At 45.8% G+C, this 27,125-nt stretch overlaps 2 protein-coding genes across 4 annotated transcripts in view; both read right to left on the bottom strand.

The window, feature by feature from the left end:
• The window catches only part of DPPA2 (developmental pluripotency associated 2), a 31,907-nt gene extending 29,823 nt beyond the window's left edge, over positions 1-2,084 (bottom strand). The window contains exons 1-2 of one of the 3 annotated variants that reach the window (XM_074404405.1): positions 1,811-2,084; positions 1,589-1,634 (exon numbers count right to left, since the gene is read on the bottom strand). In XM_074404405.1, the coding sequence (XP_074260506.1) occupies positions 1,589-1,634; positions 1,811-1,824 (60 nt within the window). In that variant the 5' untranslated portion in view covers positions 1,825-2,084. The other 2 variants (XM_039477496.2, XM_074404404.1) reach the window with 2 other exon arrangements.
• A 9,321-nt stretch (positions 2,085-11,405) lies between these two features.
• On the bottom strand, positions 11,406-24,031 carry DPPA4 (developmental pluripotency associated 4). The gene is made up of 7 exons (XM_039477419.2): positions 23,954-24,031; positions 20,102-20,228; positions 18,654-18,811; positions 18,516-18,566; positions 16,071-16,359; positions 13,256-13,454; positions 11,406-12,402 (listed from the first exon to the last, which is right to left on the bottom strand). Exons 1-7 carry the CDS (start codon positions 23,975-23,977, stop codon positions 12,366-12,368), a joined length of 885 nt encoding a protein of 294 aa, XP_039333353.1. The 5' UTR covers positions 23,978-24,031; the 3' UTR covers positions 11,406-12,365.
• Positions 24,032-27,125: the final 3,094 nt, after the last annotated feature.

Genomic DNA, 27,125 nt, shown 5'->3' with positions numbered 1-27,125 from the left:
TAGGGCTTGGGTTTAGAGACCTATTTCCCTCCAGGCCTTCCTCTTCTTCAGCCAAAATGCAAAATACTTTCATTATGCCTCCTAAATCTGTACGGAATGTGTGCCTGCCTTTCCACCTTCTACCACATGACTCCCAAGATTCCCAAGATTCCCATATCAAATTTCACAGCACAAGCAATAACCTCCTGTTATCCCCAAATCCATTCTAACTCTGCTATTTCTGCACCGATTGTTCCATGCTTGTTGAAAATTCTTCAGTGGCTTGTCATTGTTATTCTGGTTAATGACAAAACTCAAAATTAGCTCACAGAGCTGTGTAGCTTACAAATTTTCCCACAGTCTGGTCCCTGCCTGCCTCTCCAGCTCAAAACCTCTGAGCTGTCTGAGCTCCAGCCACGCTGGGCTCATTTTGGCTCCAACACCTGAGGGGAGGGTATCTGTTTTACTCTCTGTTGCTTTCACAGAAACACAGCACCCAGCACACAGTAGGCATTCAATGCTGTTTTTATGATCTGATAAATGAAAGATAAAGTAGGACAGCAGGTAGGTAGAAAGAAACTAACATTTACTGGTTCTGTACAGTACATAGGCACTCTGCTAGGTGCTTTCTGTATTTCTCAAATTCAATTCTCGCAGTATACTTGCAGTAATTTATTATTTTCCTGTTTTCCAAATGAGGAAACTAAATGAGCAGTGCCATAAAGTAACACAGGCTTGAGTACGGTTCTGAAGGTTAGCTTTTCCTCTCAAATTCAAGGGTGAATAAACTCCATTCCTGTCCTATTCCAATATTCTCTTCTAGTGCTGATGCCACACCCCTCCAAGTCTTCTATTTAATATCTTCAATGGGTTCCCATTTACTCTTACTCTTAGTTTACTTCAAAATAACATTGACGTTATTTAGGAAATATTATTCTCTTAGGGAGAAAAGTAGGGGCTCAAAGCAGCATGTGACTTCCCCATAATCATATAGCTAATGTTGACCAGTTCAGTCCTTTAGCCACAGGACTGGTACAGTGGCACCTGTAAGTGCACTATGACACCTTCTCTATTTAGTTTCTCAGAGGGCCAGGACCACCCCAGCCTAATCTGGAAACTCATTTGGTACCAAGGCCACAGGGAGTAGAGATTTTCTACTCCTAGAGAAAGCACTAATTGGTCACTTTATGACTTTATTCACATTACTCTTTTCACTTTCTTTTTACCTTAGCTTTAAAACATATATATATATTTTTTTATTTTTTCCCTATTACTATTGTTCTCCATTCCATTTTTTTAATTTTTTATTTATGTATTTTTACCATTTTTATCATGTCCAGCTATAGCACTTCTTGTCTTTTCTAAAGAAAGAAATATTTTCCTTTAGACTATGAGAAAACATTTTTACTTCTTTTTACTCTCATCCAAATGCACATGAAAGCACAATCTCGTGAAAGAAAACTAACAATCTATTTGCAAAGAGGAGGAGGTTTCAAGATGGAGGTTTCCAGAAACGAAGATTTGTGGCAAAAGGGAAACATAAGAGAGACCTAGAAAGCTTTGAAAAGCGACTGTGTGAGAAAAGTAGTTCTGTTAGAACCAAACTTACCTTCTTACTGTTATCCACATTTGAGTCTGACATTTTCAGCAACACCCTGGGGAAGGCAAGGACAGCAATGTTAAGCATATGTTAGTTTTCTTCTCTTAACCTGATTTCTCCTTTTATAAGCAAATGTCTCCTACTTCCTGTTACCCAGATGGGCTCTGTTTCGTTTTTTTCTCCTCTTTTTCCTCCTTTTCTGACAGTGGGATAATTTCATCAATTTAATACCCTGTCTTGTCCATTCGATGATACTTTTTTTAAAAACTAGGCCCCCGCGCGATGGCTCATGCCTATAATCCCAGCACTCTGGGAGGCCCGGGTGGGCAGATGCTTGAGTCCAGGAGTTCGAGATCAGCCTGGGAAACATGGCGAGACCCCAGTCTCTTCCAAAATACACAAAAATTAGGCAGGCGCTGTGGCGTGAGCCTGTAATCCCTCCTACTCGGGAGGGGGGAGGAGAACTCCTGAGCCCGGGAGGCGCAGGCTGCAGCGACCCGAGATCGCGCCACCGCGCTCCAGCCCCGCGAGACTCTGTCTCAAAAAACGAAAGGGAGAAAAACAAAATGGGTGAAACTTGAAAGAAAACTGAAAATGACAAACACCTGTTGACAAGTTCCAATGGAATGAACAGAATATTTTAGAACAGTTACAGGGCAATATTGGTATAAATTACTTATTACGGTAATTGGTATAAAATATTGGTATAAATTACTTCATAATAAATTACTTATTATGAAGGGAATGGAAAAAAGATTCAGAGATTTTTCGGCAGGTATTTGATACCTGATTTGTGCATATGGGTATGTCACTCACTGAAAGACCCCAGATTTAAATCGTGGGAGTCGGATAATCTCTCTTCGATCTAGTTTTAAATACAAATATTAAGCCTGCAATAATATTGAGCTGATTAGAGAAGGATTTGGCTGTTGAGAACTGCAGCAAGAGCCAAAACACCAAGCCAAGAGGTGAAGTAAGGGAGGAGAAAGAACCGATGCATTTGGGAACTGCTGGAGCCCAATGCTGGGTGCAGAACGTGGTAAAACATGAAACGAGTGTTCTCATAGGTCACTCTGAGAAGCCAGAGCAACTCAAGAAAATTTCATTCGCAAATAATATACAGCACTGACAACTAAGCGCCTTTACAACGGGCTTTCTCTGTCCCTGGGTAAATGATTTGGTCCATTAATCTCAGGACCCAGGGCGACCACGGCCCCTTTTAAATTAGTAGTATGACACATTCAAAGTGTAGTCTGGACCTGGCGCGGTGGCTCACGCCTCTAATCCCAGCACTTTGGGAGGCCGAGGCGGGTGGATCATGAGGTCAAGAGATCGAGACCATCCTGGTCAACATGGTGAAACCCCGTCTCTACTGAATATACAAAAAAAAAGTAAGTAATTTTTAAAAAGAAAAAAGTGTACTCTGAAACGGCTCAGCTTCAGTTTATTGAGGAACTGACTGGAAAAATAAATTATGAGCCCTCCACGCCCCGACCCCAGACACCCTGAATCAGTTCCTAGAGGGTGGGCTTAGGGGTTGAGGAATTTGTGCTTCCTGCAAGTAATTTTTTATTTTTTTACGTCTCAGACAGGCTCTGTCACCCGGGCTGGAGTGCGGTGACTGCGCGATCATACCGCAGCCTGGACCTCCTGGGCTCAAGGATCTGTCCGCCTCAGCCCACGCCGCCCCACCCCCGCCACGCCACGCCCCTCCCCAGCCCCCACACTCCTCCCCTCTCCACCCCCCAAGCCCCTCCCCTCCCCACCCCCAACACCCCGGTAGTTGGGATTACAGGCCCGCGCCAGCACGCCCAACTAATACCTAAAATTTTGGGGGAGATGAGACCTGGGGCGGACGAGGATTGGAGGGACGGAAGGCACAGGGGTGGGGGTCTCACTGTGGTGCCCAGGCTGGTCTTGAATTCTTGGCTGAGCTCCCGGACTCAAGAGGTCTCCCTCCGCAGCCTTCGCAGTAGGTGGAGCACACGAGGCCTGCGCCGCCACGCCCAGGCCTCGGGGTAATTCTTCAAGCTCTGGAAGTGTGGAAGCATCAGCTAGATCAGAGTATAACCCAAGGGCTTTGGAGACAAGCAGTCAACGGCAGACAATGGTTGGAATTCGGTTCCTCCCTTCCAGGATGGAAACTGCATGCAGCCCTCTAAAACGCAGCAATTAAAGCACCCCACCTACCCGCTCGGGTGTGGCCCCTGGGGCTTTCAACCGGCAATTTAGAGGAAAGCTGACCTAATGGCCTGAGTTGATCCTCATGCCCTAAGGAGGGACAGGATTTCAAAAGGAAAGACCATTTCCTTACCACATTTTCTTTTCTTCGTTGCATTTTTTTTTTTTTACAAGAAAATAATCTTATTTGTTTTCTTAGGTTTTTTTGTCCAGCTTTTTGAGAATGTTTTATTATGGAAAGCTCAAACATGTCCAGTCTGGTTCCAGCTAAATTGCCATTCATTCCTCCTCCCTGGGTTACTTTGAAACAAATACCCGACCTCCTTGATTTCATTCATAAATTCAGGGGAAAGGCCGGGTGCCTTGGCTCGCACCTGTAATCCCAGCACTTCAGGAGGCCGAGGTGGGAGGAACACTTGAGCCCAAGAGTGTGAAACCAGCCTGGGCAACATAGAGCTCGTTACCAAAAAATAAAATAACCGGGCGCGTGGGTGTGGTGGGGCATGCCTGTGGTCCTATCTACTCAGGGGGCTGAGGTCAGAGGATCCCTTTCCTCCAAGAGCCCCAGGCTGCAGTGAAGCTGTCTCAACAAATAAATGAGTAAATCCAGAGGGGTGGAAAACACTTTGTTCTTAGTATAACTGCAATATCCTTTTTACATGTAAACGTAATTTAAAATAATTATTTAATATTTTCAAAATATTTAAATTTATGTTCAAATATCCAGCAATATTCAAAACTCCAATTTTCTGGCCAGTTCATGCCTGTAATCCCAGCACTTTGGGAGGCCGAAGCGGTTGGGTCACCAGAGGTCAGGAGTTTGAGACCAGCCTGGCCAACATGGCAAAACCTCCTCTGTACTGAAAATAAAAAATTAGCCGGACGTGGTAGTGGGTGCTTGTAATCCCAGCTACTGGTGAAGGCTGAGGCAGGAAAATTGGTTGAACCCAGCAGGTGGAGTTTGCAATGAGCCAAGTTCATGTTCCTGCACTCCAGGCTCGGCAACAAAGCAAGACTCCATCTCAAAAAAAAAAAAAAAAAAAAAAAAAAAAAAAAACCTCCAGTTATCTTATGTATTTTTCTTTTCTTTCATTTCTTTTTTTTTTTTTTTTTATGAGTAGAATCTCTTAATCTTTTTTTTTGGTTTTTTTTTTGAGACGGAGTTTTGCTCTTGTTACCCAGGCTGGAGTGCAATGGCACGATCTCCGCTCACCGCAACCTCCACCTCCTGGATTCGGGCAATTCTCCTGCCTCAGCCTCCTGAGTAGCTGAGATTGCAGGCACGCGCCACCATGCCCAGCTAATTTTTAGTATTTTTAGTAGAGACGGGGTTTCACCATGTTGACCAGGATGGTCTCGATCTCTTGACCTCATGATCCACCTGCCTTGGCCTCCCAGAGTGCTGGGATTACAGGTTTGAGCCACCACACCCGGCTCAATCATTTTTTTTTTTTTAACAATCTGTTTGAATCAAAATCCAAACGAGATCTTTAATAAATTGAAATGTGCCTTAAGTTTTTCTTTAATCTGCAAGTTACCGCATCTGTTTTTATTTATTTATTTTATGGAGACAGTCTCACTATGTTGCACAGGCTGGGCTTGAACTCCAGGCTCAAACAATCCTCCTGCCTCAGCCTCCTGAGTAGCTGGGATTACAGGCACATGCCACCATACGTGGCTTCTACTTCTTCTTACATTTTGTTGTTATTGTCAAAACAATTGTGTGAATTTCCTGTAGTTTCCTATTTAAATTTTCGCAGTTTTGTTTTACCCTTTACTTTGTTCTCCTAGCTTCTGTTGCCCAGGCTGGAGTACAGTGGTATGATCACAGCTCACTGCAGCCTCTACCTGCTGGGCTCAAGAAATCCTCCCACCTCAGCCTCCTGAGTAGCCGTGGCTACAGGCATGTGCCACCACACTGGTTTAAATTAATTTCGTTGTAGAGACAGGGTCTCACTATGTTGCCCAACCTGGCCTTGAATTACTGGGCTCAAGGTCTCCCACATTATGTCTCCCAAAGTGCTAGGATTACAGGTGTGAGCCACCACACCGAGCCTGCTATTTTAAGGTTTATTTTTATTTTTATTTATTTTTGAGACAGAGTCTTGCTCTGTTGCCCAGGCTGGAGTGCAGTGGCACAATCTTGGCTCACAGCAACCTCTGCCTCCTGGATTAAGCGATTCTCTTGCCTCAGCCTCCTGGGTAGCTAGAATTACAGGCGCGAGCTACCACGCCTGACCAATTTTTTATTTTAGTGGAGATGGGGGTTTCACTATTTTGGCCAGGACCTCTTGAACTCCCGGCCTCAGGTGATCCACCCACCTGAGCCTCCCAAAGTGCTGGGATCACAGGCATGAGCCATCACGCCTGGCCAGTTTATTTGTTTGAGACGGAGTTTCGCTCTTGTTGCCCAGGCTGGAGTGCCATGGTGCAATCTCGGCTCACCGCAACCTCTGCCTCCCAATTCAAGCAATTCTCCTGCCTCAGCCTCCTGAGTAGCTGGGACTACAGGCGCTTGCCACCATGCCCAGCTAATTTTTGTATTTTTAGTAGAAACGGGGTTTCACCGTTTTGACCAGGATGGTCTCGCTCTCTTGACCTCGTGATCCGACCACCTCGGCCTCCCAATGTGCTCGGATTATAGGCGTGAGCCACCGCACCCTGCCTTTTCTTTGTTGTTCTTTGAGACGGAGTCTCTGTCACCTAGGCAGTGTAGTCGCTTGATCTCAGCTCACTGCAACCTCCGCCTCCTGATTCAAGTGATCTGCTTACCTCAGCCTCCTGAGTAGCTAGGACGGGAGTAGCTAGGACTACCGTCGTGTGCTGTCACACTGGGCGCCTGGCTAGTTTTTGTATTTTAGTAGAGACAGGTTCTCTCCATGTTGGCCAGGCTGGTCTTGAACTCCTGATCTCAAGTGATCCACCCGCCTCGGCCTCCCAAAGTGCTGGGATTACAGGTGAGAGCCACCATGCTGACTTGAAACAGGAGTTTGAGGGAAGAGCAGAATGTGGAGTTCACCTTTGCATTCCAGTTAGACCCACATGAGTTCTGGAATGCTGAGAATTCTCATCTAGTCTGTGTACCTCTTTAGAACCCTTCTTGGTGTTATAAACCCCCTGATGTAGTGTGGTCCTCCTCTTTGTCATCGACCATGGAGATAAACAAGGCTTCTTTCAATCTCTACCTCTGACATCTACAGAAATACTGGGGGTAGAGTCATGTGACACAAACCATTACCTCTTTGATTTCCAAACTAACCTTTTTTTCTCCTTTGAGATAAAATTGAGTGAAATACACAAATGTTGAATGTACACTGTTACGAGCTTTTAAAAAAAGAGTAGCCAATTCCCCCAATCAAGATAGAAAATATTTCTATCTCCAGAAAAATCCCTTTGGGGCCCTTCCAGTCAGTTCTTATTACTTCTGCCCTTTGGAAAACCCATTTTACTTTTTATCAGCAAGATCGGTGGTTCTTACACTTTTCTGCAGGACTTTTAAAAACACATTGTTCAACCTCAACCTGTGTTATTCAGTAGGTCTAAGATAAAATAATTTTCATTTCACCCAGGCGTGGTGGCTCACGCCTATAATCCCAGCACTTTGGGAGGCCAAAGGGGGCGGATCATGAGGTCAGGAGTTTCACACCAGCCAGACCAATATGGTGAAACCCCGTCTCTACTAAAAACACAAAAATGAGGTAAGCATGATGGCACGCACCTGTAGTCCCAGCTACTTGGGGTACGCTGAGGCAGAACTGCTTGAACCCGGGAGGTGGAGGTTGCAGTGAATTTGCATTTCAAAGTTTCAGGCTAATATGGATGCTCCTGGTTTGGGGACTAAATGAGAATCACTGACATATTTTATGGAAAACTTAACGTTTTGTGAGATGAAGTTTCAATCTTTTTGCCCAGACTGGAGTGCTATGGCCCAATCTTGGGCTCACTGCAATCTCCGCCTCCTAGATTCAAGCGATTCTCCTGCCTCAGCCTCCCAAGTAGCTGGGATTACAGGTGCCTGCCACCACAAATGCCTTATTTTGTATTTTTAGTAGAGACAGGGTTTCACCATGTTGGCCAGGCAGGTCTCAAACTCAAACCTCAAGTAATCCACCGGCCTCAGCCATCCAAAGTGCTGAGATCATTGGCATGAGCCACCGCACTAGATCAACTTTATTTGAATGGATTGTCCTCTTGTTAATTACCTTACTTCCTGGATCTTTTTTGAGGGTCTTGTTCTGTTGCCCAGGTTGAAAGGCAATGGTGCGATCACGGCTCACTGCAGCCTTGAACTCTGCAGCCTCCTGAGTAGCTGGGACTACAGGCCACAGGCCACCCCAGCTGGCTGATTTTTTTTATTTTGGTGAAAGGTTTTCAGCACGTTGCCCAGGTTGGTCTTGAACTCCTGGGTTCAAGTCACCTGCCAGCCTGTCTCCCATGTTGGGATTACAGGCGTGAGCCCCGACCTTGGCCTCTGTCACTCTTCACATATGGCTATGTCTAAGTAACTGTTTTGTTTCTTTTTTTTTTTTTTTTGAGACGGAGTTTCACTCTTGTTACCCAGGCTGGAATGCAATGGCGCGATCTCGGCTCACTGCAATCTCCGCCTCCTGGGTTCAGGCAATTCTCCTGCCTCAGCCTCCTGAGTAGCTGGGATTACAGGCACGTGCCACCATGCCCAGCTAGTTTTTTGTATTTTTAGTAGAGACAGGGTTTCACCATGTTGATCAGGATGGTCTCGATCTCTTGACCTCGTGATCCACCCGCCTCGGCCTCCCAAAGTGCTGGGATTACAGGCGTGAGCCACCACGCCCGGCGTCTAAGTAACTGTCATCCAAAGCAGGATGTACTCACTTAATCAGCCTGAGACAACAGGTATAATCAGGACTGATTGCTTCCTCATGATTAGATTTACATTTTTTCTGGCAATGATACTGTGTACTTTCCATTGTTGATTGGAAAAGACATTTCAGTTTGTAACATTCCTGGTGGTGCTAAATTGGAATACTTGGATAAGGTGGCTGTCACCAAATTCCAATTTTTATGTCCATAAACCTCATCATGCCAAACTGCAGAAATTTTATTTCTATCAGCAATGAGTTCAGAGGCCCTGACCAACATTCTCCCTTGGGAGCTGCCATGTTCCTTTGGAGACAAGAAAAATTTGGAGGGCTAGTTCCAGGTTTTCCACACCACATACAATGTGGGCACAGACCTATTTGTGCAAATGTCACCTTTACATCCAGATGGGAAATTAGGAATATAAACCTCTTCTCTCAGCTCCCCGCAAAACAAAGTATCATACCATGTCATGCCTCTGCCAAGGAACTGAGACCCAGAAATTATAGCTCCAGCAGTCTTCCTCTTTATATTCTCGGAGTATGGGAGGGAAACAGGGAGTGGGGGACTGAACGTGGTGATAGGAACTTGGGGGAGGCTTGTGGAAATCAGGGTGATTTAGAGCAGGCATCCCCAAACTGCGGCCCCCTGAGGCCATTTATCCAGCCTGCCCCACTTCCGCCGCACTTCAGGAAGGGGCACCTCTTTCATCGGTGGTCAGTGAGAGGAGCAGAGTATGTGGCGGCCCTCCAACGGTCTGAGGGACAGTGAACTGGACCCCTGTGTAAAAAGTTTGGGGACACCTGATTTAGAGAGTATGTAACTTTAAGGTTTTATCTTCCCAGGGAAGGAAGGATGAGTAAATAAACGGTCTTACTGGTAGAATGCAATTAAGCAAAGGAAATTTCCAAATTAATAGAATGGAAGAAAACAGAATAGAAGCCAGGCGCGGTGGCTCATGCCTGTAATCCAAGCACTTTGGAAGCCAAGGCGGGCGGATCACCTGAGGTCCGGAGTTCAAGACCAGCCTGACCAACATGGAGAAGCCCCGCCGTTATTTTAAAAAAAAATTAATTTAAAAAAAAAAAGAGCCAGGCGCAGTGGCTCAAGCCTGTAATCCCAGCACTTCGGGAGGCCGAGGCGGGTGGATCACAAGGTCGAGAGATCGAGACCAACCTGGTCAACACGGTGAAACCCCGTCTCTACTAAAACTACAAAAAAAATTAGATGGGCATGGTGGCGCGTGCCTGTAATCCCAGCTACTCAGGAGGCTGAGGCAGGAGAATTGCCTGAACCCAGGAGGCGGAGGTTGCGGTGAGCCGAGATCGCGCCATTGCACTCCAGCCTGGGTAACAAGAGCGAAACTCCGTCTCAAAAAAAAAAAAAAAAAAAAAGAAAGAAACTTGACCCATCCGAAGAAAGCAGGGGAGAAGTTTTAAAAAAGAAACAAAATTAAAACAAACAATATGCATAGTATTAAGAAACAAATGTCTATTATTTATTACACTGAACAACTAACCACCAGAGACGAATAGCAGGAGAGAAGAACATCTTGCTTCTCAACAAACTTTCCTTCCTTGTTTTAACAATTTTGAGGATTCTTTCCTAACCTATTACATCTATATTATAATGGTTACAAATTTTCCAACTCTGCCACTCCTTCCAGTGCATTATTTTTATTATCTTCATTGAAGGTGAAAAAAAAAATAGATCCCTATTTGTAGTAACAAAACAATGTTGGAAACTGTCATTAAATCAGAACAAGTGAAAAACAGATCTGTTCGCAGACTCACAGGATTATAAATTTAGGAAGTACACACACACAAAAATAAAAATTAATTATACTCAATAAGAAACATTAAATATGTACAGCTTTTTGTACGTCAATTACACCTAAGTAAGTAGTTTTAAAAAAAGTATGATCCAACCCACACCACCAACTAATAAAGAAAAAACAAATGAGTAATGCAAAAGAAAAATCACACGTTTCGGTTTCCTCCTACTTTAAGAACACTAACAATAATTTGCATGCAGTGAATACGGTTCCCTAAATACAACAGATGAATTATTTTCTATACATATTTATTTACGGAGAATTGGTTAATAAACACATTTTAAGTTCAATATATTACGTATTTCTGAGTGGGGAAGCAATCTTAAACATTTTAAACACCAGATATATACAAAACTTAAAGTGAAATAATACAAAGTGCCTTGTGTTTTGATTCTGTAGTCATACCATAAAAATCTCAGATTAAGAGAACTCTGAAAAACATTGTTTTGAATATTAAGAATCATGTTTTGGACGGGCGCAGTGGCTCAAGCCTATAATCCCAGCACTTTGGGAGGCCAAGGCGGGTGGATCACGAGGTCGAGAGATCAAGACCATCCTGGTCAACATGGTGAAACCCCGTCTCTACTAAAAATACTAAAAATTAGCTGGGCATGGTGGCGCGTGCCTGTAATCCCAGCTACTCAGGAGGCTGAGGCAGGAGAATTGCCTGAACCCAGGAGGCGGAGGTTGCGGTGAGCCAAGATGGCACACCATTGCACTCCAGCCTGGGTAACAAGAGCGAAACTCCGTCTCAAAAACAAACAAACAAACAAACAAAAAAAGAATCACGTTTTGGGGGAGGGAGAGAATTAACAGGCTTTCTTTGCCTTAAAATACTTTTTATGAAATGTTTTATGAGGCTGGGCGCGGTGGCTCAAGCCTGTAATCCCAGCACTTTGGGAGGCCGAGGCGGGTGGATCACAAGGTCAAGAGATCGAGACCATCCTGGTCAACATGGTGAAACCCCATCTCTACTAAAAATACAAAAAAAAGTAGCTGGGCATGGTGGCATATGCCTGTAATCCAAGCTACTCAGGAGGCTGAGGCAGGAGAATTGCCTGAACCCAGGAGGCGGAGGTTGCGGTGAGCCGAGATCGCGCCATTGCACTCCAGCCTGGGTAACAAGAGCGAAACTCCGTCTCCAAAAAAAAAAAAAAAAAAAAAAAAATGTTTTATGAAATTGCAATTGGAATGAAGCAGCTCCTGAAGTCATCAGTGTCCAGAGGAGGAAAAAAATTGAGCACAGGAGCAAACTACCGTTTTACTCAACTCCTTCCAATGCTCAGCTGAAGAAGTTCTCACTTAAAAGAGCTGCTGAAAGCAGGCACAGTGGCTCATGCCCGTAATCCGAGCACTTTGGGAGGCTGAGATGGGTGGATCATTGGAGGCCAGGGGTTTGAAACCAGCCTGGCCAACAAGGTGAAACGCCATCTCTACTAAAAATTAAAAAATAGCTGGGTATGGCGGCAGGTGCCTGTAACCCCAGCTACCCGGGAGGCTGAGGCAGGAGAATCACTTGAGCCCAGGAGGCAGAGTTTGCACCGAACTGAGATCGCACCACTGCACACCAGCCTGGACAACAGAGCGAGATAGTGTCTCAAAAAAATAAAATAAAACTGAACAGAACAAAACAAAACAGCTGCTGAAGTCTATTTTAGAAAGGTAGTATGAATACGTTTTTGTACATATTAACTACAATTTATGGCAATTTGTGAAATGATTTTCCGTTTTCAAATGCAAGAGTCTATCATATCTCTACTCACAAAGCAACAGGACCTGCTGGGGTCTTAGGCTAAGATATGCCACCCCAGCAGTCTGCGCGGACCGTAAGCAGGTGTGAAGAGGACGAAGTTCACCTGTCAGCAGCACCACGGAATCCAACTCTCCAGCCTTTGTGCCATTAATTACCATAGATACGGCCTTTTTCCTGATACTCTATTCCCATTGGAGGCTTTTTATTAAGACCTTGTTCCTATAAAGCAAATTAAATGTTTGTTTTTAAAAAGATAAGAATCAAGACGTATCAAGCTTCGTCCTGGAAAATAGCCCAGAACCCCGCTGCTGGAATTGCCCTTACACCTTTAGGATCATAAGGTAAGCAAGCCTGTGACCATGTCATTAAAGAATGACAACCATCAGCCAAGTTATCACACCTCTGTAATATGTTCCCTGACTTGTGCCAGCCATGGGCACAAGGCCTCGGAGTGGCTCTTCTCATCCCTTTCCCAAAAACCGAAGTATGTTATTAAAGAACTATCCAAAGTGACCTGTTCTATTCAGCTGCTTGGCGCAGAGAGATTATCAAAATACAGCAAAAAGCAGGATATCTCAAAGAAGCAAAAATCACACATTCACACACTTCTTCCTGTCAGAGACGGTCTCGCTTTATTTCCTAGGCTGAGAAATGACCTGATCCCCACTTTCCATACGGTCAGTTCTATCCTTAAGGAACCTCTTCTTTGATATTTGTCATGCTATTCAGGTGCTTATGGGCCCACCATCCCTATTAAACTGTACACTACTTAAAGAGGTTTTTTGCTAGTCGTTATTTCTGTGTAGGACATATACTCTGAATATAGTAATTATACAACGTTTGTTGTTGCCAGAATTCTGTGTCTCAGGTTAGAAGCATTAAACCCTGATACATAAATGCTTTCTTTTTCCTGGGGATAAACTTGAGTGATAATTTTGTTGAAACTCTTTACTGACAATTTGGGCTTGAAAATACATGGCTATTTAAGATTAATGTGTATCTTATCTTGACTTTCTGCAGTCGAAAAATCAGGCACCCACTCTTAGTTTGTAGAAAAGCACCAGGTAATTACCTGTGAACACATTTGGGGCACAACATATTGTCTTCGAGGTGCGGGGGTGGAAAACTGGAGGCAGGAAGCAGGAAGAGAGCACTCACTCTCCCTTCTTGCTTTTCTGGAACCCAGGCTTGACCAGCATGAAACTGCAGGTGCACCCAACCATCTGTGTCTGCAGGGAGACTTTTCCCATGGACCACACACCACCTGACACCTGGCGAAACAAAGACAGAGAGGTACCCACGCCAACAGGATGACATACTCACCTAAGACTGCATTATGGCCCATCACCCTTGATTCCTTCTTAACCCAACACCAAGACATGAACCCTGAAATCCTAACTTAACCTCTACACTATCCTGTACTTTTAGAAAGGCATACAAGACAGTTCCTGTTAAAGCTTCATCTAGTTGGAAGCAGTATAGTCGTAGGTGGACAGACGGTATTAAGACTAACCCAGAGGCCGGACGCGGTGGATCAAGCCTGTAATCCCAGCACTTTGGGAGGCCGAGGCGGGTGGATCACGAGGTCAAGAGATCGAGACCATCCTGGTCAACATGGTGGAACCCCATCTCGACTAAAAATACTAAAAATTAGCTGGGCATGGTGGCGCGTGCCTGTAATCCCAGCTACTCAGGAGGCTGAGGCAGGAGAATTGCTTGAATCCAGGAGGCGGAGGTTGCAGTGAGCTGAGATTGTGCCATTGCACTCCAGCCTGGGTAACAAGAGCAAAACTCCGTCTCCAAAAAAAAAAAAAGACTAACCCAGAGTGTCTAGAAAGGGCTTCATGAAATAAGTTCGGGGGTCTCAACTCTTAACACAGATTGGATTGAGCTAAGCAGTTTACTATCTTCTTTTCTTGCATTTCCTGTAATTCTTACAACATATGAGGTCGGTATTACTAACTCATTTTACAATGAAAAAAACTGTCCAAGCACAGTGGTGCCTGTAGTTCTGGCTACTTGGGATGCTGAGGCTGGAGGACCACTTGAGTCTACGAGTTCTGGGCTGTAGTGCACTATGCTGATTGGGTGTGCGCATGGGGACCACCAGGTTGCCTAAGGAGGGGTGAACCCACTCAGGTCAGAAACGGGGCAAGTTAAAATTCCTGTGCTAGGCCGGGCGCAGTGGTTCAAGCCTGTAATCCCAGCACTTTGGGAGGCCGAGACGGGTGGATCACGAGGTCAAGAGTTCGAGACCATCCTGGTCAACAAGGTGAAACCCCGTCTCTACTAAAAATACAAAAAAATTAGCTGGGCATGGTGGCGCATGCCTGTAATCCCAGCTACTCAGGAGGCTGAGGCAGGAGAATTGCCTGAACCCGGGAGGCGGAGGTTGCGGTGAGCCGAGATCGCACCATTGCACTCCAGCCTGGGTAACAAGAGCGAAACTCCGTCACAAAAAAAAAAAAAAAAAAAACTCCTGTGCTGATCAGTAGTGGGATCGCGCCTGTGAATAGCCACTGCACTCCAGCCTGGGCAACATAGCGAGACCCTACCTTTAAAAAAAAAAAAAAAAAAGCGCCGGGCACAGTGGCTCAAGCCTGTAATCCCAGCACTTTGGGAGGCCGAGGTGGGTGGATCACAAGGTCGAGAGATCAAAACCAACCTGGTCGACATGGTGAAACCCCGTCTCTACTAAAAATACAAAAAAATTAGCTGGACATGGTGGTGTGTGCCTGTAATCCCAGCTACTCAGGAGGCTGAGGCAGAATTGCCTGAACCCAGGAGGCGGAGGTTGCGGTGAGCCGGGATCGCGCCATTGCACTCCAGCCTGGGTAACAAGAGCGAAACTCTGTCACAAAAAAAAAAAAAAAAAAAAAAAAAAAGAGGGAGAGGGAGAGGCTCGGTGGCTCAAGCTTGTAATCCCAGCGCTTTTTTTTTTTTGAGACGGAGTTTCGCTCTTGTTACCCAGGCTGGAGTGCAATGGCGCGATCTCGGCTCACCGCAACCTCCGCCTCCTGGGTTCAAGCAATTCTCCTGCCTCAGCCTCCTGAGTAGCTGGGATTACAGGCACGCGCCACCACGCCCAGCTAATTTTTTTATTTTTAGTAGAGACGGGGTTTCACTGTTGACCAGGATGGTCTCGATCTCTCGACCTTGTGATCCACCCGCCTCGGCCTCCCAAAGTGCTGGGATTACAGGCTTGAGCCACCGCACCCGGCGTAATCCCAGCACTTTGGGAGGCCAAGGTGGGTGTATCACCAGGTCAAGAGATCGAGACCATCCTGGTCAACATGGTGAAACCCCGTCTCTACTAAAAATACAAAAAATTAGCTGGGCATGGTGGCGCGTGCCTGTAATCCCAGCTACTCAGGAGGCTGAGGCAGGAGAATTGCCTGAACCCAGGAGGCGGAGGTTGCGGTGAGCCGAGATCGCGCCATTGCACTACAGCCTGGGTAACAAGAGTGAAACTCCATCTCAAAAAAAAAAAAAAAAGGAAAAAAACTGGAAAATATTTAAATAACTTATTAATGCAATTCTGGCATTCAGCAGCAGGAATCCATTTTAGATCGTTTTTAATTTAAATTGCTTAAAGCCGGTGGGGGGGGGGACGGGACCCAGACTGTTATCCTCCTCTGATGCCACTAATAATTTAGAGTAGTGGTTCTCAAACTCTGGTCCCCAGACCAGCATCCTTCCAGTATTGCCCAGGAAATTATTAGAACTCTCAGGTTCTGCCCTAGACCTAAAACAGAAACTCTGTGGGCAGGGTCCAAGAATAGCAACCCTTCATGGGTTTTTCATATACCCTAAAATGTATCAAGCATTAATATCTACTAAGCTTATTTCCTCACTGGACAAGAATAAGCTTTTCATGTTGGGCTTACCACTGGCTTCTTGTGGAGATTCCACTGCCTCTGGCGTCCTTGCCCTGGCTGAAATTCTTGCCCAGGAGGCCAGCACAGCCTCTGGGGCAGAAGTTGTCACCACAACTGTATTAACTCCCTCAAGGAGAGCAGTGGGCCCTTCCAGAGCAGGCAGCCCCTCTGCAGGGGGAAGGGCCACTTGAGGAGGCTGTGTCCCAGAACTCTGCAGGCACGCTTTCCCTTTTTCCACCTTTAATTTATTTTGCAATGACTTCCGGATTTTGGCCTCTTTTGCTGTGCTAGGGAAATCCTACATAAAGGGTTAAATAATAAAGATAATAATAAAGGTTAAAATGGCCTCAGAGTTAACAAGGTATGGATCAAATACAAAGTTTCACTTAGACAGGAGGACTAGGTTCAAAAGATTTATTGTGCAACCTGCTGACTATAGTTAATCTTGAAAATTGCTCTAAAGTTAGGCTGGGTGCGGTGGCTCACACTCGTAATCCCAGCACTTTGGGAGGCCGAGGCAGGCGGATCATGAGGTCAGGAATTCAAGCCCAGCCTGGCCAGGATGGTGAAACCCTGTCTCTTATGCAAAAATTATCCTGCGTGGTGGCAGGTGCCTATAATCCCAGCTACTGGGGAAGCTGAGGCAGAGAATTGCTTCAACCCAGGAGGCAGAGGTTGCAGTGAGCCAAGATGCTGCCACTGCACTCCAGCCTGGGCAACAGAGCAAGACTCTGTCTCCAAAAAAAAAAAAAAAAAAAAAAAAAAAAATTGCTGAGGCCGGGCGCAGTGGCTCAAGCCTGTAATCCCAGCACTTTGGGAGGCCGAGGCGGGTGGATCACAAGGTCGAGAGATCGAGACCAACCTGGTCAACATGGTGAAACCCCGTCTCTACTAAAAATACAAAAAACTAGCTGGGCATGGTGGTGCGTGCCTGTAATCCCAGCTACTCAGGAGGCTGAGGCAGGAGAATTGCCTGAACCCAGGAGGCGGAGGTTGCGGTGAGCCGAGATCGCGCCATTGCACTCCAGCCTGGGCAACTAGAGCGAAACTCTGTCTCAAAAAAAAAAAAAAAAAAGAGTGAAACTCTGTCTCAAAAAAAAAAAAGAAAAAGTTGCTGAGATGATTTTGATTTTGAATATTTTCACCACAAAAATAAGTATGTAAAGTGATGTATTAATTAGCTTTTGAGTTAGCCATTCCACAGTGTATACATATTTCAAAACCATATGCTGTACATGAAAAAAGTACAGTTTTTTCCAATTAAAAAAATTTATCTGGCCGGGCGCGGTGGCTCAAGCCTGTAATCCCAGCACTTTGGGAGGCCGAGGCGGGTGGATCACGAGGTCGGGAGATCGAGACCATCCTGGTCAACATGGTGAAACCCCGTCTCTACTAAAGGTGCAAAACATTAGCTGGGCATGGTGGCGTGTGCCTGTAATCCCAGCTACTTAGGAGGCTGAGGCAGGAGAATTGCCTGAGCCCAGGAGGCGGAGGTTGCGGTGAGCCGAGATCGCGCCATTGCACTCCAGCCTGGGTAACAAGAGCGAAACTCCGTCTCAAAAAAAAAAAAAAAAAAAAAAAAAAAAAATTTAAGTGATGTCCTGCATTTTTTTTTTTTTTTTTTTTTTTGAGACAGTTTCACTCATTGCCCTAGCTGGAGTGCAGTGGCACGATCTCAGCTCACAGCAACCTCTGCCTCCCAGGTTCAGGACATTCTCCTGCGTCAGCCTCCCAAATAGCTGGGATCACATGCATGCTCCACCACACCCCACTAGTATTTCTATTTTTTTTAAAAGATGGGGTTTGGGGCCGGGCGCGGTGGCTCACGCCTGTAGTCCCAGCACTTTGGGAGTCCGAGGCAGGTGGATCACGAGGTCAAGAGATCGAGACCATCTTGGCCAACATGGTGAAACCCCGTCTCTACTAAAAATACAAAAAAAATATTAGCCGGACGTGGTGGCACATGCCTGTAATCCCAGCTACTTGGGAGGCTGAGACAGGAGAATTGCTTGAACGCAGGATGCGGAGGTTGCGGTGAGCCGAGAATGTGCCATTGCACTCCAGCCTGGGCAACAAGAGCGAAACTCCGTCTCAAAAAAAAAAAAAAAAAAAAAAAAAAGATGGGGTTTCACCATGTTGGCCAGGGTGGTCTCTAACTCCTAACCTCAGGCAATCTGCACACCTTGGCTTCCCAAAATTCTGGGATTACATAATCCCAGCCTAATATTTGTATTTTTAGTAGAGACAGGGTTGTACCATGTTGACCAGACTGGGCTGCCTCATTTTTATTACTCTTTGCAGACATGGTGAAAAAGTAGAGTTGGAAAATACTGTTCTTTCTTAGAACTAGGGGTGGAGGGACAAGGGGAGGCTAAGACAGTTCCTTTACTCTCTTTTGAGGTTACAACAGGTAATTAGGATGAACATTGAAGCGTCCATCCTTAAAAAAGTTACCTTTTGGTTTGGGTAAGCAAAGGCACACAGGCGCTTATATGCATCCAGTTTCTAAAACAACAGAAAACTGCATTAGTAAGACAAGTAAGGCTCCTACCCCTTCCTCCCAGCCGCACGGTCCCCAGCCTAGGGCCTCACCTGGCCTCTGGTGCTCAGCTTTAATTGCTGACACCAGGCCCGAACAATGTCCCGGTGAATCAGATTAACAGGTGGCAGTTTAGAGGGTAAGGGAGGGATTGGTATCTTCTTCTGAGGTCTGGGGTTATCATAGTCTGCCTTCTTCTTGGGGCAGAGCACTGAAGGAGAACAGAATAAAGTTAGTAGTAATTAACTTGTAGTTTTTCAGAATTTCACAAGTAAAATCACTTTTAGTTATGAATAGTTCAATTCCTCTCAAACCTAGGACTTACCACTTCTAGATCCAGTTTTAATTCCTAAATCTCCCCACTACTCAGGTACACTTGTGCCTTTGTGAGCCCCTTAATCCACAGAATCCAGGTGGTGGCACTAGAGATGGCACTTCTTGAGATCATAAATACTCAGCGGTGGTGTCCTCTTCCCACAGAGCAAAATCAACACCTGGGAGTGCTACACAGGCAACCACTAATACCCCAAATTCTGCCAGCCCCCCAGTCAGAGGAGCACTCTGATCTCATTGCAGGCACGCCTCCTTAGCCCTCCTGTGTTCTTGTTCATCCAGCTTCTGCACCTCACATACACTGTCTTCATTCATTAAAGATTTCTGGCCAGGCGCGGTGGGCTCATGCCTGTAATCCCAACACTTTGGGGGTCCAAGGCAAACAGATCACTTGAGGCCAGGTGTTTGCAACCAGCATGGCCAGTATGGTGAAATCTCATCTCTACTAAAAATACAAAAATTGCAGCACATGCCTGCAATCCCAGCTACTTGAGAGGCTGAGGCAGGAGCCTCACTTGAACTGGGAGGCAGAGGCTGCAGAGAGCTCAGATCATGTTGACAGAGCGACACCCTATCTCTGTGTCTCAAAAAAAAAAGACTTCCAGAGTTCTCAGGTATTTAAAAAAAAAAAAAAAAAAAAAAAAGACTTCCAGAACACACCTCCAGGACAGACACAGCCTGTAAGGCACTAACAGTTACTAGGGTTTACTAGGTACACATCACTTCTCAGGCACAGTGTAAGCGCTTCACCTAATTATTCAACATCAATTTTCACACTCAAAACCCAAGCCTGAATAAAGATAGGTATTGTCCTAACTTACTTTTAGGATAGTAAGTACGGTTTCAAGAATGAGTTTCAAACTTATAGTTGTCTGTTCCCAGATGATTGCACATGGAAATCCTTAACTCCCAGTAGCAAGTGAAGCAAAAAATGATCAACAGAACCAAATATGCTGTGGAAGTCTGAAGACAGGAAGGGATCAGTGACAGCAAAGGTGACCAAAAGATGCTTCAGGGAGGTGCAGTTTCAGGTAGGCTTCCAAGAAGTGTAGGATTTGCACAATAGATGGTGGAAATTTCTTCCCTGGTTTTTCCTTTTCCATTAGAAAAGTTCTTCAGGCTTCTAAGACCTGAGAAAGTGGGATTTGAGGATTTGTAGACCTCTTACCTTTGTCACCTTTGACAGATACTTTCCCTTTGGTTCCCCCCTTCGCTGATGTTCCCGGCAATGCAATCGTGTTTGGTTGATTAGAAGCCTGCTGATCCTCTTCCCTCGCCTTCTCTGTGGGGGTCCACTGGGGAACAGAGGAGCTCATCAGTCATTCCTCTAGTGTCCAAACCGCACATACACTACCTGCCTCAAGATAACTCACTTCTAAGGCACCAAGACAGTCCTGCACTCCACTGGTAATGTGGATTCTCCTCTGGGGTATCCTCTTAATACTCAGTTTCATTTACAAGACTGGGAAGCAATGATGGAAAAAATGGGAAGAAGTCAGTCTGAAAGCACATGAAAACACAGAAACAAACAAGAGTAGAAGAGAACAGGATCTGCCTTAGGGGAAGAAGTGCTTAGGCAGACCAGGAGTGGTGGCTCAGGCCTGTAATCCCAGTGCTTTAGGAGGCCACGGCTTGAGTCCAGTAATTGGAGATCAGCCTGAGCAACAAAGTGAAACCCTGCCTCTACAGAAAGGAAACAAAATTAGCTGAGAATGATGGTGCATGCCTGTAGTCCCAGCTATTCAAGTAGGAGGACTGCTTGAGCCAGGAAGGTAGGTAGAGCTTGTAGCAAGGTGAGGCTGCACCACTGCACTCCAGCCTGGGTGACAGAACGAGAATCTGTCTTAGAAAAAAAAACAAAAAACATTGCATAACATCAAAAGGTCAAATTGCACAAAAAAAAAAAAAAAAAAAAAAAGGGGGTAAAAAAAAACAAAAAGCCCTTCCCTAACTTACTATATTTTATCATCTCTTATCAGGAATACTTTTTTTTTTCCTCCCAGTCCTTCACTCTTGACCCCTTACAAATAGTTTTCCTTTCTTTTCTTTTTTTTTTTTTTTGAGACGGAGTTTCGCTCGTTACCCAGGCTGGAGTGCAATGGCGCGATCTCGGCTCACCGCAACCTCCTGGGTTCAGGCAATTCTCCTGCCTCAGCCTCCGGAGTAGCTGGGATTACAGGCACGCGCCACAATGCCCAGCTAATTTTTTGCACCTTTAGTAGAGACAGGGTTTCACCATGTTGACCAGGATGGTCTCGAGCTCTTGATCCACCTGACTCGGCCTCCCAAAGTGCTGGGATTACAGGCTTGAGCCACCGCGCCAGGCAATAAATTCTTTTCTAACACTGTTGGCAGAGTTACACTATGAAAACTTTACATCCTTTCAGCGGTTTATCGCTCTTAGAATGAAAATAGTTGTCTCTGGCTGGGCGCAGTGGCTCATGCCTGTAATCCCAGGACTTTGGGAGGCTGAGGCGGGTGGATGACGAGGTCAAGAGATTGAGACCATCCTGGTCAACATGGTGAAACCCCGTCTCTACTAAAAATACAAAAAATTAGCTGGGCATGGTGGCGCGTGCCTGTAATCCCAGCTACTCAGGAAGCTGAGGCAGGAGAATTGCTTGAACCCAGGAGGCGGAGGTTGCGGTGAGCTGAGATCGCACCATTGCACTCCAGCCTGGGTAACGAGTGAAACTCTGTCTCAAAAAAAAAAAAAAAAAAGTTCGAGACCAGCCTGACCAACATGGTGAAATACCATCGCTATTAAAAATACAAAAATTAGCCGGGCGCAGTGGCTCAAGCCTGTAATCCCAGCACTTTGGGAGGCTGAGTGAGGCGGGTGGATCACGAGGTCAAGAGATGGAGACCATCCTGGTCAACATGGTGAAACCCCGTCTCTACTAAGGATACAAAAAATTAACTGGGCATGGTGGCGTGTGCCTGTAATCCCAGCTACTCAGGAGGCTGAGGCAGGAGAATTGCCTGAGCCCAGGAGGCGGAGGTTGCGGTGAGCCGAGATCACGCCATTGCACTCCAGCCTGGGTAACAAGAGCGAAACTCCGTCTCAAAAAATAAAAATACAAAAATACAAAAATTAGCCGGGCGTCGTGGCAGGCACCTGTAATCCCAGCTACTCCAGAGGCTGAAGCAGGAAAATTACTTGAACCCGGAGACAGGGGTTGCAGTGAGCCCAGATCGCGCCATTGCACTCCAGCCTGGGCGACAGAGCGTGACTCCTTCTCAACAAAACAACAACAAAAATTAGCTGAGCATGGTGCTGCGTGCCTGTAATCCCAGGTAATCGATAGGCTGAGTCAGGAGAATCCCTTGAACCCGGGAGGCAGAGGGTGCAGTGAGCCGAGATCAGCCACTGTACTTCAGCTTGGGAGACAGAAGGAAACTCGTCTCATTTAAAAAAAAAAAAAAAAAAAAAATGTTTAGGCCGGGTGCGGTGGCTTAAAGTTGTAATCCCAGCACTTTGGGGCGCCGAAGCAGGCAGATCACAAGGTCAGGAGTTCGAAACCAGCCTGACCAACAAGGTAAAACCGCGTCTCTACCAAAAATACAAAAAAACTAGTCAGGTGGTCTAAGCTAAAACTAGTTGGTAATCCTAGCTACTGAGGAGGCTGAGGCAGAAGAATTGCTTGAACCCGGGAGGCGGAGGTTGCAGTCAGCCGAGATCACGCCACTGCACTCTAGCCTAGAAGACAGAGCGAGACTCCTTCTCTAAAATTAAAAAAAAAAAAAAAAAAAAAAAAAATGTAATCTAAAACTTCCCCGAAATCTAAATCTTTTTCTTCACTTTCAGGGTGGATTACTGCACAAATTAACATTTGTGTGGCATTTTTACATCGCTATACCAGGTCTGCATTTGGATTTGAAATTTACATTTGCATAACCCTTACAAGAAGTACGCACTTTGGACCTCACAAAGTCTTAAAACTGAGAGAATTAAAAATGACCCAGTTCAAGTAAAGAGGTTCAAATACGGCCGTTCAGTGCCCGTGCAACACGTCTCAAAGTTTCTGTCTGCCCGGCTGCTAATGTGTGGCTCCGGTTACTCCTAAGTCCTAAGGACACTGGGAAAAGGAGAATTCATACCCAGCACCTTTGGTTTAGGATCTGTGTCCATCTAAAGGAAATTAAGGAGTTTCACTCTTTTCCAACCTCAGCTCAATGACCTCTTCCTAAAATCTTCCCTCACCACCGTTTTTCTCCTGTAACCATTTCCCTCTAGCCCCGATATTCAGTTAATTCTCTGACAGAACAAAGCACTTCTTCAAAACAGAAAACCCGGGCCGGGAGCAGCGGCGTGTGTCCAAAAGCACTTTGGAAGGCCGAGGCGGAGAGACCGCTTGAGCCTGGGAGGTCAAGGTGGCAGTGAGCAGTGATGGTACCACTGCACTCCAGCCTGGGAGACAAAGTGAGACCCTGTTCCAAAAACAAACACCTAATTTCTTTCTTTTTCCCTATATTTTGGCACCCTCAACCTCCTCAGCTGAACCTCATTTCTTACTTCAATATACCAGGTTGCATTCACGTTCTTGGGGTTTACTCTAAAATAGAGTCAAGAGAAGAAAATTCGAAGGCACACTGTTTTCTCCTTAAAAGAAAAATCCGGGCCGAGCGCGGTGGCTCACGACTGTAATCCTAAGCACTTGGGAAGGCCAAGGCAGATCACCTTAAGTCAAAGAGTTTGAGACTAGCCTGACCAACATGGTGAAATCCCATCTCTACTAAAAATACAAAAATTAGCTGGGCGTGGTAGCGGGCGCCTGTAATCCCAGCTACTGAGGAGGCTGAGGCAGGAGAATGGCTTGAACCCGGGAGGCGGAGGTTGCAGTGAGCCGAGATCGGGCCATTGCACTCCAGCCTGGGCGACGGAGCAAGGCTCCATCTCAAAATGATAACAATAGTAATAATAATAATAATAATAATAATAATCAGGAGTGCTCAGGGACAACAGAAACACAAGGAGACAAAGACAGACAGAAAATAAATTCACTAAAACTGTACTGACCTCCTTGCCTTTTACCTTCTCCATATTCCGATAGGAAGCGGAGCTTGGCCAGAGACTTCCAAAATGGCCCCTGGCCCAAGACTGTTGTTTGCAAAGTCTCCTCCCACTTCCTGCCTCTCAAAGACCCTTTTTCTCCCCACCTCTTCTTTTCTTCTCCCCTTCTGTTCCCTCCCCCACAATTTGTAAATGCTAAAATTGTATCCTTTCTTATTCAGGAGGTGACTTTTGTATGGGTTGAATTACTAATACGATTCCTCGCCCTTTTCTGTGCACTTTTAATGTAATTATCCATAGCATGGTTCCGGAGACCTTGCGGGGCGGGAACAGTTGCCGGAGACTTGAGCAGGATGTGGGAAGGAATTTAGTAATGAAACGTGGAAACAGCATACTTCAGGTACCAGACTGGTGGCTTGAAGAAGGCTAAACTATTTTCTCCTACCAAATACATTACATTTCCTAAGCAAGTTACTCAACCAACTAAAACTCCAGGTTTCTCTCTGTACTAATACCCAGCATCTTTTTCATCTGCCAACGATCTAGTAATCATAGCTTTTAAAGTCTACAGAGTAGGACGGGCGTGGTGGCTCAAGCCTGTAATCCCAGCACTTTGGGAGGCCCAGGTGGGCAGATCACAAGGTGAAGAGATCGAGACCAATTTGGCCAAGATGGTGAGACCCCATCTCTACTAAAAATACAAAAATTAGCTGGCCGTGGTGGCGCGCTCCGGTAATCTCAGCTACTGAAGACGCTGAGGCAGGAGAATCACTTGAACCCAGGAGGCGGAGGTTGCAGTGGCCGAGATCTTTCCATTGCACTCCAGCCTGGCAACAGAGGGAGACTCCGTCTCAAAAAAAAAAAAAAAAAAAAAAAAAAAACAAAGTCTATAGAGTATGTTATTTGTTGTGTGTGTGTTGGGGGTGGGGGTAGGGGGGGTCCTCTCTACTTTGACCAGGCTAGTTTCGAACTCCTTGCCTCCAGTGATTCTCCAGCCTTCTCCTCCCAAAGTGTTGGCATTACAGGCGTGAGCCACCACTCCGAGCCCAAGTATTCTTTATATAAAATTGTAAGTTTAAAACTCAGTCATGCCGGGCGTGGTGGTTCATGCCTGTAATCCCAGCACTTTGGGAGACTGAAGTGGGCGGATCACCTGAGGTTAGGAGTTTGAGACCAGCCTGGCCAACATGGTGAAACCCCATCTCTACTAAAAATACAAAAATTAGCCGGGCATGGTGGCAGGTGCCTGTAATCCCAGCTACTACAGGAGCTGAGGTAGGATCTCTTGAAACTGGGAGGCGGAGGTTGCAGTGAGCCGAGATCGCGCCACTGCACTCCAGCCTGGGCAACAGACCGAGACTGTCTCAAAAATAAAATAAAATAAAATAACTCAGTCATTATTGTCCCCCATTTTATATATGACAGAAGTTTGTATAAAATTTTATTGGTAACTTTTCCTACCATAGCACAGTAAGTGAACTCATAACCTACTGACTCCCGAAGAAGTTCAAGTTTTTCTCCTTAAAATAATTTGAAAAATCCTTCCACAGATCACTGCTCCCTGTCAGGTTGTCAAGAGACGTGAAGTGAAGGAAGTAGCAACTGTGGGACTGAAACCCCCCTTGTCAGGGTCCAAAGTCTCCTTTTTTCTTTGGTTGATTTTGTTGTTTTTTTTTTTTTTCCTATATTTCATTGTTTGCCCTAAAATGATAAATAAGAGATGATCTTTATCCAAATGGTATTAGTAATCTGCTCACAGGCTAGAAATACACAGAGGAAGTAAGTAAACGCAACCAGGAATAGAGAAGAAAGTGCCCGTTGTGTACTGGGCAACCCTCAGGCAGCAAACAGGAAACCAGGTGAGCGGAGGTCATCTGGGAGATCATATTAGGGCTCTGATTTCGCTCTTGTTACCCAGGCTGGAGTGCAATGGCGCGATCTTGCTCACCGCAACCTCCACCTCCTGGGTTCAGGCAATTCTCCTGCCTCAGCCTCCTGTGTAACTGGGATTACAGGCACACGCCACCATGCCCAGCTAATTTTTTGTATTTTTAGTTGAGATGGGGTTTCACCGTGTTGACCAGGATGGTCTCGATCTCTTGACCTCGTGATCCACCCGCCTCAGCCTCCCAAAGTGCTGGGATTACAGGCGTGAGCCACCGCGCCCGGCAATTTAACAATTCTTTACCACAGCCTTTCATAACAACCAGTAGGACTTCCTGGCTCAGGTTTGTGAATAATTTAATCATCTTTCTTTTCTCAGTGTAATCCAACGTAACATTCAGAATAATTGGGAGTTCTGGGCTGGGCGTGGTGGCTCACTCCTGTATTCCCAGCACTTCAGGAGGCCGAGGTGGGAAGATCACTTGAATTCAGGAGTTTGAGACCAGCTGGCCGACAATGCAAACCCCCGTCTCTACTAAAAATACAAAGATTAGCCCCGCTTGGTGCCACCTGCCTGTAATCCCAACTACTGAGGAGGCTGAGGCAGGAGCACCGCTTGAGCCTGAGAGGCGGAGGTTGCAGTGAGTTGCGATGGCACCACTGCACTCCAGCCTGGGTGACAAAACGACACTCCATCTCAAAACCAACACACAAGCAGAATAATTGGAGTTCTGAATTAAATGTGAACTGAGGCATTGAAACATCTAATTCTGGGCAAGGTACAAACTAATTTGTATATGAACAGTTACAGTGTATTTTGGGATTAATCATTTATAAATCCTTGGATCCACTACTATTTCTGGGAACACAATTCTAAAAGAATTGCACCAACCATTTAAAACATGTGGGTTAGCTGACATCCTATACGTAAAACGGATTGGTACAAGTTAATTTAAAATGTTGAGAAATAACTGGAAATAATATGACTGAGTTCTAGAACTAGCAAAAAGCCAGATATGGGCTGCAGGAGTGGTGGCTCCTGCCTGTAATCTCAGCATTTGGCGGGGGCCGACGCAGGATTGCTGGAACCCAGGTGTTTGAGACCAGCCCGGGCAATGTAGTGAAATCCTGTCTCGGCTGGGCGCAGTGGCTCACGCCTGTAATCCCAGCACTTTGGGAGGCCGAGGCGGGTGGATCACAAGGTCAAGAGATCGAGACCATCCTGGTCAACATGGTGAAACCCCGTCTCTACTAAAAATACAAAACATTAGCTGGGCATGGTGGCGGGTGCCTG

Source organism: Saimiri boliviensis, chromosome 8, assembly GCF_048565385.1.
Source record: "Saimiri boliviensis isolate mSaiBol1 chromosome 8, mSaiBol1.pri, whole genome shotgun sequence".
Taxonomy (NCBI): domain Eukaryota; kingdom Metazoa; phylum Chordata; class Mammalia; order Primates; family Cebidae; genus Saimiri; species Saimiri boliviensis.
The sequence above is the reverse complement of the archived record's forward strand: the minus strand, read 5'-3'. Positions and strand labels throughout refer to the sequence as shown.

Excerpts from the sequence above, each read along its gene's own strand:
- DPPA4 (XM_039477419.2), bottom strand. The coding sequence starts at position 23,977 with ATGGAGAAGGTAAAAGGCAAGGAG. Across the intron at positions 18,812-20,101 it reads ATCTGTCAAAGGTGACAAAG|TGCTCTGCCCCAAGAAGAAG; the intron begins GTAAGAGGTCTA and ends GTTCTCCTTCAG. Across the intron at positions 18,567-18,653 it reads AGCTGAGCACCAGAGGCCAG|AAACTGGATGCATATAAGCG; the intron begins GTGAGGCCCTAG and ends CTGTTGTTTTAG.